Below are 12,845 nucleotides of genomic sequence, written 5' to 3'. Positions count from 1 at the left end.
GGGTTGAAACCGGTTTCTTGAGTAGGTTACGATCGATTTCGGTTCTTGTTCTGATCGATTCTAGTTCCGGTTTTCACCGATTTTTGCCCGGTTTTGGCCAGTTTCGATTCGGTTAACTGGCGTGGAACCAGTTTTGATGGAGAATATTACAATCTGATTCCGAATCTACAATTTCTACATAATCGATATCAAACCGATTCGGTTTTGATTTAATTTTCAAGTTGATTCAGTCAACCAGGGTTAGTAGAACACGAAATAAACAATCCACAACCTGAAAACACTACCCGTGACCCGAATCGTCACAAAAACAGTCGAAAAGCAATTCAAAATAACCCCCAAATCAATTTTCTTTCCGACACAGCTGAAGAAGACAAGATGGATGATTATACGAGAGAAATGATGGACCTGAAGACGCTTGTCACTCGAACCCTAGAGAAGAAAGGGGTTCTTGCTAAGATCCGAGTATGTTTCTACTTTTTTAATCAATAATTTCGGTTACATATCTTTCACACACTCCAAGTTATGTGGGCATCTGCTAAATTTTATTATAATATTGCTTTTGTGCGTCTCATGGGGTGCATAGAATTACCGGATCGGGTCGGGTCGGGTCGGGTCGGTATTATTTATGTGTTTGTTTTTCAAGTAATTAAGAGAAATGTGGTGTGTATGAGTGTCTTTTGGTGAGAAGTGGGAATCAAACTTGTGAACTGAATTTGTTTTTTGCTTGTAACGAGATCTTGTCGGTTAAGCTCGTTCAGTATGGTGTGGTGTTGGTTACACGTGTTTAATGCCGGTTACGCGCAAAGAGCTGGTTATGTTTGTTTAATGTCGGTTATGCCCGTTTGGAAAATAACACCAACCCATTATGACCCGTTTCATTAGAAAGGGTTAGGTTATGACCCCAAGGTTTATGAATGTGATTTCTACTAAGCGACTTAATTTTGTTATTCAAAAAGTGGTAGCGGCGTAATTTGTAATGGACCATGTGAATGTTCTGTATTCGTATTAAAGGATGTAAATTTAAGTTTGAAATGCGTTTATTTGAAGGCCGAACTCAGAGCAAGTGTATTTGAGGCAATGGAGGAAGAAGATAAAGCCATTGAGAAAGACGAAGGTCTACCTCCCGCACTGCTCGGTAGCTGCAATGATCGTGCGAAGCACCTTCATGCTTCCCCTTCGGGTATTTTCAACAAAACTTTTCAAATTATTCGTTTCTTATTATAATAAGTCTATTGGTGTCTGCGTTTTCAGGTCGGCTTATAACTGCACTAATATGTGAATACTTGGATTGGGCGCAACTTTACCACACGCTAAAAGTGTATTTGCCAGAGTGTAATTTGGTAATGATCTTGTTTTGATCCGCTGATTTTTGTTAATAACGACTCTTTTTAATGCGGGGTATATAAATATTTGCCATTGCAGCAAAAAGATGCGTGGAAAGCAGAGTTAAGGGACTTCAGTAATAAGAACGGATACGATATAAACAGGAACAGAGATAGTGGCCCGTTGCTGTTGGACGTGCTTGAAGGCTTCTTGAAATTTGAGGTTTGATATTTATTTATTTACTCAAATAGGGTTCGTTTTTAATAATGCAAAGTTGGATTTTTTTAACAAATAAGCTATTTTTGTAAATATAAATTGATGGAAATCATGGAACCTCGGTGCATTGCAGAATCAATCTCAAGGAAGAAGTAATCTAGATTCCCGTAACCGAAGGCCATCTTCATCATCCGTTGTTGGCGGATTAGCTCCTTTGGGAAGGTAATTAACTAATTATCAACATGTTAGTTTTATCATATCATTTTATTACATTTAATTATTTACAATGTTTATCTGTTTTTCTTATGCTAGGCAAGGTCCCGGTTCCCAAACGTCCGGTAAGCATTACTACTTCTTTGCATTATTATTAACAAAATCTTCATTTATCATAAAACTAAAAAAATACGATTAACCATATTTCGGTATTTCCGGCGTCTTCTTATCATTCATATCTTTTTATATTTAATTTATGTTTTTGTTAATCAATCAGAACGAAGAGGAGGCTCCTCGAACTCAAGCTACAGGAACGATGATTATAACCGGAGATATGAAAATGATGACAACTCGGAGGATATTAGTCGAGCCTCGACTGCCTTGGAAAATCTTCAGTTGGACAGAAAGGCTCGAAATCTGGCCCCTTCTTGGCGGTTTGTCTTCTTAACTTCTTGAAATTTTTTTAAATAGTTGATAGTTGTAGCGATGTACAAGTACTCAAGTAGTTAATGCATAATATGCATATTGAGTCGCACTTTGTAAGTTTGACTGTTAAATTTTAGTGCAGGCATGGTGGGGGTGACAGCAGCAAAGGCCTCATGTAAGATATACCAGAGAAGGTGTAGTTTGTAGCGGACGATAATGTACGCCTTTCTCAATATACGAGAAAGCCGTTTCATAATGAGCAAAAGTTTATGTTTCGGGTCTTGTGTTTAATGATTTGTTAGTTTGTTTCCTTAACTTCAGATCCATTTGTTTTGAAGGTTGGATATGATTTAGCGTGAAAACAATATTTTGTGATTTAACTGTAAATTTAACTGCTATATTTTCGTAGTTTTGCGTTGCAAGTAAATGACGCGCCTCCGAAAGTCTCAATTTTTTTCCTGCACAAATGGCAAATCTGGTGTAGCGTACGTACATGTGATTATGCGTAGTGTATAAATCATTAAAGCATGTTTGCCCAATTGCACGGGTCAAATGACATGTCAAAGAATCAAACTGACACATAAAAAAATGTGACGGTGTACATCACTAACGTGAAATTTTATATGTATGTTGTTAAGCATACCCCTTTTCATGCAAAATAAAAGAACTTTAGCATTTTACACGGAGAGGTGTATGCACAAGACTAGTTACATAACCACATAAAAAATGAATGATTAATAATTAATATTTCAATTTTAAAATTTTAAAAATAAATAAGAAACTACCACAATGTTATTCGTCTATACTAAAATTTAAAGGAAAATAAACAATTTTGTTTAATATAAAACCTATACGTTTCTAAGTTATATTATGCACGTTTAGCAATTTGGCTGATTTTGTATGTGCACTTAAATACGTGTTTGCATGTTATTTAAAAAGGTATTGATAAAGAATTAAACAATTTATGTTTTTTTCTTTTTTCACAGTAATTATAATTATAATGCTTATAATGAAATTTACTCTACTATTAATTTTTTTGATGTACATAAATTCATTTATATATGTTACTATCTGGCTCTTAAAACTAAGATTATGTGTTGTAGGGTTTTATTGGGGGCTTCAATAGGGGGCTCCAGTCAGTGGCGAAGTTTGGACGAGTTAGTCGGGGGGTGGGGCCTGACTCAAAATGTATTAAAAAATTCATAAATGCGGGGGGCCGGGCTCAAATTTTAAGTCAAAAACGGGTAAATTTACCCTACGTATAAAAATTTTCGGACCAAAAAAAGGTAAATTTACACCAATGCGCAAAAAACGGGGGGGGGGGGGGGTGGACTTCGCCCATGGCTCAGCCACATCACTTGCGTACACCATAACACCTTCTAGCGATCAGGGGCTTCAACAGGGGGACTTCATCCCACTCGCGACCGCTAAGGGAGGTTGGAGGAGAAGGTTTGGTTTTTTATGGCTTGCGAGCAGTGACTTTATCCATAATAGGGTCAAGTGAGCGAACAGAGGCTTTATCCGAAGCTTATTCAGCGTACAGTCAACACGATGTGACGTACTTCAATATTAAACGATGAATTCGTAGCCAATAAAAACCCGACAACATATAGTCTCACTTGGAGGGTGCTTGGGATTGCTTATTTAACTCTAAAAGTGCTTTTTGTCAAAAGTGCTTGTTTGTTTTTGTTTTTTTGAAAATGAGTTTTTAAAAAAGTGTTTTGATTAGCTTATGTGGTTGGAAAAGACATAAGCACTTTTTAAAAAATGTTTGGCTTAGCTTATTTACATAAAATATCCAAAAAGGGTAAAAAGTGGGTAGATTAGTAAAAATCCAATCAAAAAGTCAAAAGAATTTTTGAGAAGCCCCAAACTGGGGCTTTTGAAAAAGTGCCTTTTCAAGCCAATAAAAAAACCAAAACAAAAGGGGCTTTTACATTTGCCAAACACCTTTTTTGCTTATTGGCCATTTTACTAATAAACCAATAAACATTTTTCAAACTCAATCCCAAACACCTTCTTAGTCAAATGCTCCAAGCTCAAGAGGCAAATTTATATAACTTTTAAACAAGAATTTAACATTAAGAAAAAAAAAACTATAAAGTTAAAAATGAGCCAAAACAATGACACACTTGGCAACCGTTAATTAGTTAAGCTGCACAACAACTCCAGTACACCGCCCGCACCATAGTCAGACTCTCAAGATATTTTACTGCTGACATGTCAAGGTACCTACGTAATAACGCTTCCACAACAGGGGCACATGCGTCTTTCAACACCACCTCCACTCGATAAAACCTTTAACTGGTCTCACAACACGCCACGTGTCCAATCAAATCGGATATTTATATACCCGCGTGCGGCCCCTAGTTTTTCTCAACCCGTATACTGTCTGCTTTGTACAGACGTCATCGTATTTATTGACGTGGCATGTTATTGGCCCTCACTACCTCCACGTCATCACATCTTACATGATAATATCTTCTGCTAGTTCTACCGTAAACACTCTGTGTTCTCGTTTTACAAACAAAACAAACCCTAGGTGTTTGCTTCTGATACAAGTTTAATCAAATTCGAGCTGATTTGTTATGTGTTTTCTCAATTGTTATCAGATTTTGTGTATACGGTTACTGATGAGCGGATGATTTGACTGAATTTTGTGAATGTTTCTGATTAATTAAGTCAAAGTAAGTAGGATTATTTACTGATTGTTCGTTAGATTACCGATCTGTTTATAAAGTTCTGCTGGAATTGTGTAGCGCTATGATGAATTGTATGAATGTTGTACGGTTCTTAGGGTTTCATTTAGACTTCTTTTTGTCACGTTGAATGTGTGTCTAGGTAGAATTCGCTAGGCACTGGTCTGGCGGTGGGGTGGGTACAACGGACTCACGATTAATCGGAATTAATCAGGAATAACAGGATTGGAGTTTATATTTGTTTTTCCAAAATTATTGTACAAAGGATGCTTAAAGTACAAAGCGCGTATTTATTGTATTTCATGAGTGATTATTTTGTACGTAATTAATTACTTCATTCATGTGTAGTTATTTTGTGCATAATTAGTTACTTTTAGGCGTAATTTATTTACTTCATGCGTAATTATGATACATACGTGAAAGGACTTTTTTTTACTCTCTGTACGTTAAGAGTCCTTTGTATTGAATCCTACACACACACACACAACATTTATGTATAATTTTTCAAACTTATTAATCAGACTGGATTAATAAGTATAAATTTTCAAATACTTGTAAGATTTTGACAAAGTTTAACTGATTTTTGACTGAAATTTGACCGATTTTGAACAATTTGGACTAGCTTTGACTAACTACCGATTTGTTGGTCCGACTAGGTGAAATTGAATCGGTAGCATACCGACTAGCGATTAATTGGTGACTAATTGTGATTTTTACAACACTAAACCTTAATTAGCATAACATAAACAAGCTGTAGGAAGTGTGAGATGGAGCTGCATTTAACGATCAAATGCTGTCTGAAGAAAGACGAGTCAATAATTAATGAGGATGCCAATGGTTATAATCACACCGAGTTGGCTGATGCTGTTAAACAACAGCATCAGCAACCTCAAGGGCCTGTGATTCAGTGGGATAGGTTTTTGCCTCTTAGGTCTTTAAAAGTTCTGCTTGTGGAAGGCGATGACTCGACTCGTCATGTTGTTAGTGCCTTGCTGCGTAATTGCAGCTATGAAGGTCTGTCATTATATATTCCAAATATTAAATTCAGCTCATATTGTTGATATATTAATATCAGTTACTGCATTGCAGTTACTGCTGTAACAAATGGTCTAGAAGCATGGAAAGTACTGAGTGATATTAACAAACAAATCGATCTAGTTTTAACCGAGGTAGTCATGCCACATCTATCAGGAATTGGTCTTTTGTCCAAGATCATGAACCTGGTACCCTCGCAAAAACATTCCGGTGATCAGTGAGCATCTTACCTCATTTCATTAGAAATATAGTGTTATTAATTATAAGTTCAATTGATACACCTGACAAATTTAATGTGCAGTTATGTCATCTGATGACTCTATGGGTATAGTCTTTAACTGTTTATCCAAAGGTGCCGTTGACTTTTTAGTCAAACCCGTTCGAAAGAATGAGCTTAAAAACCTCTGGCAGCATGTGTGGAGGAAGTGCCATAGTGTGAGTTAATTTAGTTATTAGCTTATTATACTTTATCTTCCAAACAAAATACATTAATAAACTAATGTTTTAAACAGTCTAGCGGTAGCGAGAGCGAGAGTGGTGTTGGCGCTCATAAACCTGCAAAGGCAAGAACCATTGAAGTCTCTGATGATGATAGTGATGAGGGTGAATACAAGAGCATAGACCCGATGGCTAAGGATGAAAGTGATGATGGAAGTGGCACTCAGGTAATTCTAGCAATTGGATGTAAATGATTATGTGAATAAATTATAAATGAAGGCCGTATGGGATTATAAGTTTTTGCATCTTATGGTAGGGGTCTATGTATGTGTGTACATATTCGATAAATTTTAATCTCAAATTGTGTTATTTCTACTGATGTGCTATATGATACCTCAGAGAACCTAATTTAGTCGCTTAAATATTATCTTAAGGTTAGTGTTGGGAAATACCAACCAAATTTCAACATTTTAGCTGTTTAGTGACTTAGTCCCCTAACCTTTTTCTTTAGCAGTGGTTATATAACTTTTTTAAGATTCAAATTGACATTTTAGGAAGTCGATAACAGTTGAGGGACATAACGGTTGCACAAGAAAAGAACTTAAGGGACTAAACTTCTAAAAGTTGAAAGTTGGTTGGTTTTATCGAACATCAAGCTTTATTTTTATATCAGAATCTAGGCATCAATACTGTAAAGTGATACCACTTATGTATATTCTTATGCATTTCTTATGTATATCCTTGGTTATATAGAGTTCTTGGTCAAAAAGAGCTGTAGAAGTTAAAAGCACAAAGTATTCACCGGACCAATTGGCGGTAGGCCTGGGTAACACTTGTGCTCAGGTTACTCATGCAATACCAGATGCAGTTAGCACAGAGCATGCTGCAGAGGGTGATAATTTAGGTAACATGCCTAAACTTATTTAAATCATGTTTATAATGATTGGTTTTATTTATTTTTTGGAAAATCGTCTATTTATAAGATACTGCAGATGTGATTGAGATGGGGAAAGATTTAGAAATAGGTGCCCCTAGAAATTCTGAAAAAATCATTGAATCAAAGTTGAAGAGAACGAGTGAGCCGAGAACCACGTTGCCTAACAATTTTATGGCTGGGAAAACAAATGAAGCCTTGTGCTCACCCGCCCTTGAGCTCAGTTTGAAGAGACCACTAGACCTGGAGGATACTGATACCAGCACCACCCGTAAGAGAAATGTTATAAAACAGTCTGATCTTTCAGCGTTCTCCAGGTATTAATATTATTAGCTGTTTTGTCAGGTAAACGCCAATCCTAACGGGCTGAAATTGTGTCAGTAAATTCTAACACTGAAATTGTTGCAGGTATAACAACACCGGCTCGAATGCCAGTAAAGCTCCAACCACAAACGCAAGCAGCTGTTCGCCACTGGCTGTTACTATAAGCTCAAAAACAGCAAACCATGCAAGCACTCAATCTAACTCAAATGGAGCCCCGAAACAACGCTCTAATGGCAGTAGCACTCTTAATAACTATATTGGCTCGAGGACCAACAATGCATTGGATGGCAAACCAAATCCTCCCGGTCTTTGTGAGGGTGACAAGGCGGCTGCGCAGTTTAATATCCACCACCACCACCACTGCCACCATGCTCACAAGATGCAACAGAAGCAGCAGCAACAAGCGGCTAACCAAGATGACGGGTCATCAAGAACCATGGTTTCTAATGGTTTGAGTGCACCAGCTGAAACACATTATGGAAGTGCATCAGGAAGCAATGGTGAGAATGGAAATAGTGGTGAAAAGGGTAAAATAGTAAATTTAAGTGGAAGTGGTGTTGAACTAGACCGATTTGCTCAAAGAGAAGCCGCCCTGAATAAGTTTCGGCAAAAGAGGAAAGAAAGATGCTATGCGAAAAAGGTATGTTTCATACACAAATGAAAAGACCATTTTGTTCTTGTTTGGAACGAAAAAGGTGACATTTTTGGTTGCTTGTTTCTAAAGGTACGATACGAGAGCCGAAAAAAGCTGGCGGATGAGAGGCCACGTGTTCGTGGGCAATTTGTCAGACAAGGTGCGGATTTATAACGAATGGTTATTCGGATTATGGAATGTGTAGACTGTAAATAGATATGAAGGGAACATTTTCATCCGAGGACCCTTCGGAAACAACTAGCATGGCTCATTCCTATGGTGTGTTTCTGTGTTGTGTTGATTGTATATAAATAAGAATACATTAATTTCATTTTTTCAACCTTCGGGAGCGCCCCCACCTTCTTCTCCATTGGTCCTTCAAAGTTGTAGCCTCACCACCGTGCAAAACGAACGCTGTCTGCACAACAAACCCCGGCAAAATGAGTATGAAAATGAGAGGCCGGGCGGTGTTTAATTGGCTCCTTGGGGAGTCTTAAATGAACCCACTACCTGTGGTCTAATATATAAAGTGTTCGGATACAGTTAAGTGTGTCTAGAGTTCAAGTGTTATACTATATAAAAATAAAATTTTGTAATAAAATTCATATCTGTTTTATTTATTTACTATAAATAATATAATTATGTATTTTTCATGATAAATTTATTCAAATCAACCCAATAAAAAAACCCCTGGTTACAACCACCATGAATTCTTTTAAATTATTTATCAAAAGAAATTTCAAAAGGGAAATATTGAGAATCAAGTTATTTAGATTCATTTAATATCATTTTTATATTATATATTAACTATTTTTTTTGTTTATCATGCATTCTGTAAATATTTTTCTTTATTTTGCGAATAAACCTTTTTAGTAATTTAATCAAGAAAACCTTGTTTGAAACCTTTTACATAAAACTCTATTTTAGTCGTAATATTTTTTATATTCGTTGCTCATTAGATAATATTGACTTTAACTGTATCAAATAAATTAAGTAAATACATTTTACTCTATTTCTACCAATTTTACTTTACTATTATTTTTTTATGGTGCTTTTAAGTTGTAGGAAAATTTAAAGGTGGATTCTTCACGTCTATAGAATAAATTTATAAGAAGTAATAACTTGACATTTCTTCACAAGTTATACAAAACAAGAATTTTATAGAAGACAAAAAAGAACATGAAAAAGAAAAAGAAATCATTGATGTGATGATGGAGTGTGTAAGAAGTAGATTCATTAAAACTCTGTCCTGTGCAAAGTATAATATACATACATGAAAAAACACAATAAATAATCTCTTAAACATCATTCACATCATCGTCCCTCCCATGAGTCCCATCTGCAACGTTGCATAACCATGTCCATGTCCCTAGCTTCAACCTTATCCCACCACTGTCAATATCGCAATTAACCACCATAATAACCAATCTCCCCGCTACGATCATTTATGGTTCGATACACACAAAAACCACTCGTCTACTATTCTTAGTCACCACAAAGACTTTACGGTCGCAAACGCTATTCTACCACGTTTATAAAAAAGATAACGATTACATAACCAAACAAGATCATGATATGATCGTCAAGATGTATGATTACAAAAAAAAAAAACACGAACGGTGATAAGTGATTCCAATGGTGGAGACTGAAGACAATGCAAAGGAAGACAATCTCGTGATAAGACTGCATGTTGCAGGCTAACGTTCTCACCCGCCTACCCCATAAAAAAATATACAGTTGAGAAATCAAATCAAAACTGAAAAATTAACCGAAATGAAACAAAAATCCAAAACCAAACCAAATCAATCAAAAAAATCTATCAAAACGAAACTAAAAAAATTTGAAATCTAACAAAAATGAAACTAAAAAAACGGACAAAAACGAGTCCATAATCGACCAAAAAGAAACCAAAACCCAGCATGTCCTGTGTGAAAACTCGTGTTGGATTGAGACCTGAACCGAACCCATTCCAATCTCAAACCCGTTTCATGCCGAAACCTGTCTCGTGTGAAACCCGTTCCGATCCAAAACCTTTCACATTTTCTTATGACACTAACCCGCATCGACCCGTTTCTTTGAATATGTCGACCCATTTTGACCCGAAATTAACAAAATGAAATTTCAAATTACCCATTTAGTTAAATCTCTAACCCAAACTAACCTATTTAGTTTTCAAAACAACCCAAATTAACCAATTTGAAATGGTTTGAGTCAATATTGCCACCCCTAGTCATTATACACCAAAATGCGGGGGTTAAAGAAGGGCACATGGAAAACCTCAACCAATCATCAGTTTTTCTTTTTATTTTATTTAAATTTTTAGGTAAACCATAATATGAAGGTAAGGGTTGGGTTACTTAAAGTCTGCTGCCTCATAGCGTGTTTTGGTTAAACCATGACATATAGCATAAGGGAAGGATAGTGCAACCTATACATTTGTGCCGAATCACGCGCCACGAATAGGTGAAGGGAACAAATGGAAAGTTTTTAATGATGACGAGATTAAAAGTTCATATTTTAAAGTATTATTATATAATACAAACAACAAGTTTGGTGTCGCAATGTCCCTGGTTGGGTAACTTTGCGGCACCGTATTGGTCATTTTTGGTTTGTTTTAGTTTCGGTCTGTACAAACGTAACAAAAACCGACCAAATGTAAATTTTGTTTTGTTTTGTTTTAGTTCTGATACCGTAACGAACATGATGGAAACCGACCGAATTCGAGTAGACTCAACGCGTTTTGTTTTAGTTCTAGTACCGTAACAAACGTAACGAAAATTGACATAATGCTAATTTTGTTGTCTTTTTTTGCTTTAGTTCCGGTACCGTCACGAATTGACATAAACCAACCTAATTTACGTAGATTCGTTGTCTCAATGCCCGAGATCAACAACGATTAGGTTTTACCAACGCCCGAGTTTTACCGGCTGACGTCACCCTGCTGGTCCACCTCAAATTTTATTATTTTGGTTTTAGTTCAGGTACAATAATATACGTAACCGAAACCAACTGAATTCACGTTAACTTACCACCTCAACACTTGTGCCGACAACACTTGGGTTTTACTATTGCCGTTGCGTCAGGTAAAACACTAGTTAGTATATATTAAAGGAATCAAATCGTTGATAGACGTTATCTTTATATGATTAAGTTTGCGTAAATAAAGTTGTAGAGTAACACTGTATAATTCTATAAATTGTTTATAGAGTAATGCATGACCGTAATAATCAACTTCTTTCATAGTTTCATGTAATAATGGTCGGGTATCATTATTGTTATTAATAATATTTAACTTCAAATTTGGTATAATTTTATTGTCAGCGTTGTGTAAATTTGTCATTGGGTGCATATCACAAGCTATTCATTTTAGAAAATAGATAATTGTAGAGAGTGAGTGGTTGCGTATTACATGCATGTATGTGTGCATGAGTATGCATAAAGTATACCTTGAGAGTCAAAATATGATTGGTGGTTGTTGATCATGTACAACCACTATTTACGTGTTACATGCATTAATATACATAAATGCTTATGCATGTATTAGTTACTCAAAAACAAATTAAGCTTGACCGAAAGGGAATTTTTTTTAAATACTCATACTTGTTACAAATGACTTTCATAATATAACGCATCGAGGATTCACACTTTATACAAAAGACATATTTGCATATGGATATGAGATAACGAGGTTTCACTCAACAACCTAGTGCTTTTTAGCTTTCTAACACACACTTTTGGGGCTTTGTATTTGTAATATGTGTAAATGTGTAATGTGTACAAATGGAGCTTCACACGTTATTCTCAATCGGGTTTTCTTCGGGTTCGTTTTTCGGGTCGGGTTCTTCAGGTTTCAAAGTTTTAAATCTTAATCCGAACCCAACCCAAATCTCTCACGGGTTTTTTGGGCTCGGGTTTTTTCGGGTTGGGTTAATCGGGTTTCGAGTATCTTACAAAATGAAACAAAAAGATTATAAAAACTTCAATGCTAAAATTAAAACATATTCTTTTTTGCTCGTAACACAAATAATCAAATAACAAACCAACATAACTTTATAAAGTCATAAAACAATTCAAAAGAAGGGTAAAACTAAGTAACTAACTCGAACAATAATCGTCTTCAATCAGATGTGATTTGGTTGCTAGATTACGGTTGCTATTAGTAATAAACGGAAAACATAAATTAACACTAAACAATCGATCTATAATAGTTGGAATGACAACAGTCGATTATGCTCAGATTCTGATAACTTTAGTGACTAAGACTAAGTCTATTATACCTAAAAATCTACCTATTCTAATAAAGTAAAATAAATGGAGACACTTGTCATGTTTTGGTTAATTATCACAATTTTTTTCCCTCAAAAACTAATATATCCTAATATATGTAACAAATCAATAATTATTCACTTTCCTTTTACACTATATTTAAATAATATCTATATATTTTTATAAATATAAATATTAACATATTATTTTACTATATATTTCAAAATACTTGGTGAATTCCAAAAATCAACAACAAATCATGTTTCTCAAATGAAAATTGTTTTGGGTTTTTTGTGGAAGTTAAATTTGATTTTATGGGTCAAAAGTTGGTAAATAG

At 35.4% G+C, this 12,845-nt stretch overlaps 1 protein-coding gene and 1 pseudogene across 2 annotated transcripts; both read left to right on the top strand.

Moving 5' to 3' along the window:
• Positions 1–352: 352 nt before the first annotated feature.
• On the top strand, positions 353–2,455 carry LOC143554168 (protein TONNEAU 1a-like). Its single transcript, XM_077044006.1, has 8 exons — positions 353–462; positions 1,048–1,180; positions 1,252–1,340; positions 1,423–1,545; positions 1,673–1,761; positions 1,852–1,877; positions 2,030–2,186; positions 2,321–2,455. The coding sequence occupies exons 1-8, from the start codon at positions 376–378 to the stop codon at positions 2,355–2,357; spliced, it is 741 nt and encodes a 246-aa protein (XP_076900121.1). The 5' UTR covers positions 353–375; the 3' UTR covers positions 2,358–2,455.
• A 3,149-nt stretch (positions 2,456–5,604) lies between these two features.
• On the top strand, positions 5,605–8,551 carry LOC143554166 (two-component response regulator-like APRR3; annotated as a pseudogene). The gene is made up of 8 exons (XR_013138945.1): positions 5,605–5,891; positions 5,967–6,129; positions 6,214–6,347; positions 6,425–6,577; positions 7,104–7,254; positions 7,343–7,601; positions 7,693–8,248; positions 8,333–8,551. The product of XR_013138945.1 is annotated as a two-component response regulator-like APRR3 (transcript).
• Positions 8,552–12,845: the final 4,294 nt, after the last annotated feature.

This window comes from Bidens hawaiensis, unplaced genomic scaffold (genome assembly GCF_021521415.1).
Source record: "Bidens hawaiensis isolate Kalapana, Puna unplaced genomic scaffold, B.hawaiensis_p1.1 tig00017563_1, whole genome shotgun sequence".
NCBI lineage: Eukaryota > Viridiplantae > Streptophyta > Magnoliopsida > Asterales > Asteraceae > Bidens > Bidens hawaiensis.
Note: the sequence above shows the minus strand (reverse complement) of the source record. Positions and strands in the feature narration are given on the sequence as shown.

Bases quoted from the DNA above. Each gene is read 5' to 3' on its own strand.
- LOC143554168 (XM_077044006.1), top strand. From the start codon at position 376: ATGGATGATTATACGAGAGAAATGATGGACCTGAAGACGCTTGTCACT. The intron at 463-1,047 runs GTATGTTTCTAC...GTTTATTTGAAG, and splicing joins GGGTTCTTGCTAAGATCCGA to GCCGAACTCAGAGCAAGTGT. The intron at 1,762-1,851 runs GTAATTAACTAA...TTCTTATGCTAG, and splicing joins GGATTAGCTCCTTTGGGAAG to GCAAGGTCCCGGTTCCCAAA.